Source organism: Suricata suricatta, chromosome 2, assembly GCF_006229205.1.
Source record: "Suricata suricatta isolate VVHF042 chromosome 2, meerkat_22Aug2017_6uvM2_HiC, whole genome shotgun sequence".
In the NCBI taxonomy this organism is placed as follows: Eukaryota; Metazoa; Chordata; class Mammalia; order Carnivora; family Herpestidae; genus Suricata; species Suricata suricatta.
In genome coordinates this window covers 178049785-178057381 of record NC_043701.1, presented here as the reverse complement: position 1 = coordinate 178057381, position 7597 = coordinate 178049785, and the positions used below count along the sequence as shown (strand labels likewise).

General features: G+C 41.7%; 1 protein-coding gene across 1 annotated transcript in view; it reads left to right on the top strand.

The window, feature by feature from the left end:
• CUZD1 (CUB and zona pellucida like domains 1) overlaps window positions 1-6692 on the top strand; it is a 12665-nt gene extending 5973 nt beyond the window's left edge. The window contains exons 4-9 of the mRNA XM_029917145.1: window positions 666-816; window positions 1336-1553; window positions 2018-2190; window positions 3233-3624; window positions 4481-4749; window positions 6430-6692. Coding sequence (XP_029773005.1) covers window positions 666-816; window positions 1336-1553; window positions 2018-2190; window positions 3233-3624; window positions 4481-4749; window positions 6430-6623 — 1397 coding nt within the window. The 3' untranslated portion in view covers window positions 6624-6692. The remainder of the gene's footprint in view (window positions 1-665; window positions 817-1335; window positions 1554-2017; window positions 2191-3232; window positions 3625-4480; window positions 4750-6429) is intronic.
• Window positions 6693-7597: the final 905 nt, after the last annotated feature.

The following is a 7597-nucleotide window of genomic DNA, read 5'->3' as shown; positions in this document are numbered from 1 at the left end:
AAAGCCAGACCCGGGCCACCTTGTCGGGCCTTGCCTGACATGCGTCCTAGGCCTGAGGCAGCCTACACTGTTTCATCCCCCTAAAAAGAGCCTTTGGCGTTGGCTGTGTTTCACTTCCTGCTTACTTCCTGGTGACGTGAGGGACCGAGGGTGGCTTCAGGAAGGCTGCATCCGAGCTGAGCTGTGAACAACAGTGTAGGGTAGGGAGAGGCGGGAAGCAGGGGAGGAGGGCTCCTGTCTGCTGGCACTGACAGTCTGAGGAGCCAGGGCAAGGAAGGGTAGTCTGGAAGAGCAGGTCGGGCAGAGGTGGCTGACGAGGCTGGAAAGCGAGGCTGGGGCCAAGTGAGGGGAAGCCTCAAATGTTAGTCCTAAGTGTGGGCATCACTTTCTGTGGCTTTCGTCCACAGAGAATTTTCTGTGGCTAAGACCCTTAGTGGAGGGTCTCTAAAGCTGGGACAGACCTTACAGTGTCACCTGCACCAATGGCCAGAAAATCCAGTGGTAAAGAAGGATGAAAAAATTTCGGTCTGCCATCCATTCAAAAGAGGGCAATGGAATAAAATTCAGGGGTGAGGGGATTGCTTATTACACTCAAGCACAGCACGAAAACTAAGTGAAGTCTCTCTCTTGATTTACATTCTTGGTCACCCTCACATCCCTTTCAGCTATTCCAAACTGTGGTGGCTACTTGGATGCCTCCCAAGGATCCTTTACCAGCCCCAATTACCCAAATCCACATCCTGCAATGGCTTATTGTGTGTGGCACATACAAGTGGAGAAAGGTTACAAGATAAAGTTAAACTTCAAAGACATGTTGTAAGTACCGCCCATTTCTCCTGCTGGAGAAGGACAACGGGCCCACCTGGCAAATGGGGAACCTGGGGAAGAGAAAAGATCATGCGGGTCTCCTCCTAGACGGGCGTTATTCAAAGAATGGGTGTATAAAAAATACCAATAAGCGTCTGACTTTGGCTCAGGTCATGTTCTTGAGGTTCATGGGCTCAAGCCTTGTGTCAGGCTCTGTGCTGACAGCTCAGAACCTGGAGCCTGCTTCAAATTCTGTGTCTCTCTCTCTCTCTGCCCCTCCCCACTCATGCTCTGTCTCTCTCAAAAATAAATAAAACATTAAAAACAATTAGAAAGAAAACACCAATATTATTGCATTGAACTATGGGGACTATTTTTCTGAAGATTCTGAGGTCACATCAGGGACGGGCAAGGCCCAGGTTTGTCATCAGAGGCCTGAGATCCCACCGTAAAGAAAGATCTTGAATCACTAGGACTAGGATTGTTGAGACTTTCCAAGCCTTCTCACCAGAGGCCCTACTTCTCCAGCATAGAAACGGACGAACACTGCAGATTTGACTTCATCGCCGTCTACGACGGGCCCTCCACCACCTCGGGCCTGCTCGGACAAGTGTGTGGCTACGTGAAGCCCACCTTCGAGTCCTCGGCAGATGCGCTGACCGTTGTGCTCTCTGCAGATTACGCCAACTCCTACCGAGGCTTTGCCGCTTCCTACACTTCGGTTTATGCGGAAGACGTCAACACTAGTAAGTCCTGCTCCTTAGCCATTTCAAGCTCTCTGAAGACTGTGCGCATTGAAACTGCCCCTTGATTCTTAGTCCACCCGTGGCCACGCTGCTTGCAAACCTGTCCTACACACTTTGAACACATTCGTAATCTGAAGCTGGAGAATCTGTTCTTGCTACGTACAGTGATTTTATTAACTTGAAAAAGACTTCTCCAGAAGATAGGGACAGTTTTCCTTACTGCCTTCTGTAAAGGCACAGTTAAAAATAATAGAGTCACAGATTCAAGCTGCAAACAAGGTCACAGCGAACATCGTAAAAGGTGGGTCAACTGCTCTGCTGTCTCGGGCTTCCGATTATGGTTTAGAGCAAAAAGGCTTTGGGTTTCTATATAATCTCCTATGCACGTAGCTTTTCAGGATCCAAAGTTCCTAGTTGACATTAATAGAATCATCCCTGTTTTTTTTTTTTCTTTTTCTCAACAGCATCTTTAACCTGCTTCTCAGACAAGATGAGAGTTATCATCAGTAAATCCTACCTGACATTATTAAAATATAGTGAGAACAACTTACAACTAAGTGACCCAACTTGCAGACCAAAGATCTCAAATGTGGTAGACTTCTCTATTCCTCTGGATGGATGTGGTACAATCAGAAAGGTAAAGGGAAACATGAGCCGGATTTTGTTGAACGCCGGGGGTGCGTTAGATAGCGCTGACGGTGCGGTACTTGCTGGTGGCTTTAACGAACAACTCCCAAGTCTTAGCGGCTTCACAAGTGGTAAGCTTGTGGGGACCTGTAAGTGCACTCACTCATTCACACACCAGTGCCAAATTTCCACATTCATTTTCAGGGTCACTGATGGGTGGTTATTTTCCCGCAAAGGGGAAGAACTCTGACAATTCGCTGCAGAAAGTTCGAACATCTAGATACTGCAGGTGTGAGACTCTACCAACAATGCTTGTAACAGAAAAGGTCTACCTCTCGTACGTTGCAAAAACCTAGCTGTGTTTTTTATGATCTGCTTCTTTCCCCTGTAAGGAGAGAAGATAAAAACATTTGCTTTGTTTTAAACACGAAGGACATAAGTTTGTGATTTGTTCTACCTTTTCTAGAACTTTAATAAGATCTCGAACATTCACAACCTGTAGGTCCCTTTAGGATGTATCCCTTGAACTTTTCACTCAGGTCATGAAAGAATGATGTCGTTGAAAAGAATGAGAGCTACTCCAGGGCACTGATAAGGATGGAAGTAAATCGTGGTTTTTTGCTCCACGTGAACACCGGGACGATTATCTGTGCATCCCTAGGGAAGGTGGCCCGGGGGAGCTTGGGAAACCGCCTCGGGAGCCACACTAACTTAATGCTACTTTTGAAAGGCTATACATTATAGGGTCTCAAGTCCTTCCAGGGCTGGAAATTTGCGTTCAAAATTGTTTTTAATGTAACTGAAAGAAGATTTGTCTAATTCCATCTTCCAGTCTTTCTAAGCCAAGCTCTGTCTCTTGCCTCACACGTTTTCTTCCTACCCAGCCTGTTTCTTAAATAAAGCACATTTGAGCCTTATCGTTTTCTGACATGCAAGCTGCTGACTTACAATTTAAGAAAACTGTGTGCCTACCTGCACATGTCATTCACATCTATGCCCTAAAATATTACTGGACTTAAGATACAACATTTGAATTCCATCTTGTTCTGCAGGTAGAAGACCATTCAATTACTTACACCAATATAATCACTTTTATTCCAACCTCCGTATCAGAAGTGATCACCCGTCAGAAACATCTCCAGATTGTTCTAAAGTGTGAGATGGAACATAATTCTACCGTAGAGACGATGTACATAACAGAAGATGACATAATACAGAACCAAAGCGCGCTGGGCAAATATAACACAAGCATGGCTTTCTTTGAATCCGATTCATTTGAAAAGCCTATACTGGAGTCACCATATTATGTGGAAATGAACCAAACTCTTTTTGTTCAAGTCAGCATACACACCTCCGATCCAAATTTGGTGGTATTTCTTGATTCCTGTGTCGCCTCTCCCACATTTGCCTTCGCATCTCCAACCTACGACCTAATCAAGACTGGGTATGTACTGATGGGTGACGTGCTTTTACGAGGGTTAATAACGACTTGACTGAAGTAGTATGTTTTGTGTATAGTTATACAATTCCTGTATGCATACTGTATAGTATTTTTCTATACTGCTACCATGGAGTCTAGTACATTTAATTGTTTTATAAAATACAGTTAGTGTTATATATATATACATATATATGTGTGTTATATATATACATATATATATGTATATATATACACTAGTGACAAATACTTTAAGTTAGAGCATTTCTACAGCCACAGCCCATATCCACTAGAATTTTAAGTACGTTTCCAAAATATTTGCTGGTAGAAACAAATTTATTTTTTGTCAAGAAGGCTTTGTGGTTTTGTTTTTGTTTCTCCCCCGTACTGATTATTTTCAACACAACCCCAAAAGATTATTTCATTTGTTCCAGATTTAGAACACAGACATAATGCAATTAGTAATGTATATGTGGCATTCTTTAAAAAAAAAAAGAGTTTTTTTTTGAAAGGAAAGTTTTCCTTTTTTTTCTAAAAGCTGATGGACTTTAACTATATCAACCATATTGGCATGTTCAAAGTGAGTGCGTAAAGTAAGGTGTTTGAGTTCTAATATATATGAATTGATTTTTTAATTAATTCACGTGGACTAGGAATTTTATGGCTGGAGGGAACTTTATCTTATCCAGGAATCAGATCCATAGCTGTAGTTCACTATGGTCTGAGCTGAAGACATTGTCCTTCTAGAGGGATTTTTGGACCCACAAATTAGACAGTTCAAACAAAACTTTGTATCATTTCTTTTCAATATCAAACAGACCGAACTGTAAGTTTTCTAAATGTACCACAAATTCGGTTCCAGATGCAGTCGAGATGAGACTTGTGAGGTGTATCCATTATCCGGACACCATGGAAGATTCCAGTTTAATGCCTTTAAATTCTTGAGAACTCTGGGCTCCGTGTATCTACGGTGTAAGATTTTGATATGTGACAGTAGTGACCATCAGTCTCGCTGCAACCAAGGCTGTGTCTCCAGAAGGAAACGAGACGTTTCCTCCTACAAATGGAAGACTGATTCTGTCATAGGACCTATTCGTCTGAAGAGGGACCGGGGTGCAAGTGGAAGTTCCGGTAAGAAGCCGGCTATTTCATCATCTAGGGATCCCTCATGGTTCATTCAATTCCTCTCAAACGTGTTCCTTCTTAAGCATGTGCAGTATAGAGATTTATGATATTTGCAGCTAAGTCCTAAATAAGTAAGCACACAATATTAATTTTTCTTTAGTTGGTGAAATGTAAACCATGTACATTTTAAGCATATTATGCACTGATAATGTACCACTATTCCTGTGGCTTTTGAGTATAAATAGAATTTCCTCACTCTAAAAACAACACGTTCTCTTAGCTTCCTGACTCTTTGTTACAGACATCATGGCAGAGAACAGAATCAAAGCAATGTATTTTAACTCCTATATGAGTAAAATCAGATGAATCAACATCCTGCCCAGCTATCTTTTTGGAGAAAAAAAGCAATTTTTGTCTAAAACAGAAAATATTTTATTTTTAAGATAGATCTACTTTTTTTTTAAACGTTGATTTTATTTTTGAGAGAGAGAGAGAGAGAGAGAGAGAGCGAGCGAGCATGAGTGCACATGCAGGCATGGGGTGGGCAGCGAGAGGGAGACGGGATCCGAAGCTCAATGCTCAAAGTCATGAACCGTGAGATAGTGACCTGAGTAGAAGTCTAATGCTTAACTGCTTGCTTACCTGACTGAGCCACCCAGGGGCCCCCAGCCCTGCTTCTTTTTTAAAGGTTTGAAACATGAGCCTTGTCAGGTCATAGGAGAATGAAGTGGTGGTGGCCACTCATGGACAAGCCACAGCTAAATGGCTTTGGACAGACCGTAATTAAATAAAAACTGTTTATAAGAATTTATCTCATGTGAAAATTATCCTGGCGTAGAAGAATCTTGTGACCTCTATGTTGTTATTTGAGTGGTCTACGAAGTAGTGGGATTTTAGTTTGTAGCAAAATATTTCTAAGCTAATAACAAAAGAACACAAAAATTAAATCCAGTAACAATAAACACATTCACTAGAGATGATGTATATGTGGATATTAGTTTGAAATTAGTTGGAAATTTGTGAATGAAAGTTACAGAAATATCCATATTAGAAAGCACCGTTTTCCGGGGAGCCTGGGGGGCTCAGCCAGTTGAGTGTCTTACTCTCTGTTTCAGCTCAGGTCACGATCTCAAGGTTTCATGAGTTTGAGCCCCGCATCGGGCTCTGTGCCGACAGTGCAGAGCCTGCTTGGGATTCTCAGTCTCTCTCTTTCTCTCTCTCTCCCCCTACCTCTCTCTGTCCCTCCCCTGTTCATGCTCTCTCTGTCTCTCTCAAAATAAATAAATAAAAACTTAAAAAAGAGTCCTTTTCCTATTTCAAGAGGAGAAACTAGTTGTTTCTCTATTGATTAAATCTATTTTGACAACTGTGGGAAATAGTGAGAATCCATAAATGGACCTGCACTTCCGTTTGACCAGGATGCTTGATTTCACACATTTTTCACCTTATGTCAAGGAAACAAATAAACGATTTAAACAAATGTAAGGACATCTTGTCCTTTCTAACAGAAATAGAAACTAATTGGAATATTTGCTCACAGTTGCTGTGTGTTGTGTTGGCGTTGGATACCACACGTTAATTGATGCACAAGACACGTATTTGCGAGGAGATATACAGGATTCATGAAAATTTTGTAATGCCAAGTAATACTTTTCTTTAAATGATGTTTATTGTTTCCAATTACAGGATTTCAATATCAAATACATGGAGAAGAAACTCAGAATCAACCTTTCAACAGTCTGCATCTCTTTTCATTCATGGTCCTTGCTCTGAATATAGTGATCGTGGCTGTGATCATAGTGAGGCATTTTGTGAAGCAGAGAACAGACTACAAGTACCAGAAGCTGCAGAATATAACTAACGGCTCCAGCCTTAAGTGAGATGCATTTCTTCCAAAAACTGAAGGAAATGCTACCCATTGTGAATAAACTAGAGCCTCATAAAAGTGATACACAGGTTTTGCTGTCATTGTGGCCAGAGGGTACTGCCTTGCAGGGTGATTGAGATGAGCAAACATTATCTAAATTAGGTCTCTGGATAAAGAACTGAAGCCTCAAAATATTGAATGAATTAAAAGCAGCCAGGGGTGCCTGGGTGGCTCAGTCAGGTAAGTGTCCAGCTTCGTCTCAGGTCATGATCTCATGGTTCATGAGTTCAAGCCCCACGTCAGGCTCTGTGCTGACAACTAGCTCAGAGCCTGGAGCCTGCTTCAGATTCTGTGTCTCCCTCTCTCTCTGCCCCTCCCCTGCTCCCAATGTCTCTCAAAAATAAAAAAAAATTTAAAAAAATTTAAAAGCACCCTTTTTCACAAGCAAAACATTTTCAGTAAATAATTAGGTGAAAGGAAAAAGGTTATTTTTGCTTGTCTTCAACAGTACATGTATTTATTTTCTAGATGCAAATGTGCTACCTTTTGAAACATATATGAAAATTGTAATTTCTGAAACAAAGTGTGACAAACAGAACGACCATCTGTTTTATTCATGTGCCTCACTACTTCAATGTGGAGTCTCCACATTCTACAAATTAAACACATCTCAGAAAAGGGCTTTGGAAAGAAGAACCTGACTATAATAGGCAAGACGTCTGTGTGGTTTCTAGGTTAACGAAGTAAAACAACAATTCTCCCATTTCCCGTCAAACCCCAAAGCCAAACGTACCTGTAACCAGGAGGAGTCAGTAGATAGTCACCTTCCTGTTTACTGTGGCTGAACAAACACTGAAGACCCCAGTGTGAACTGACTTTACACATACTGAACATCGTGTTGAAGTCTCTGTCTTAGAGCGCAACACAACTCTACCTCGTCACTCAGTACCACCATGGTTTCAGGATCTGATCTACACCCAAAGAGGC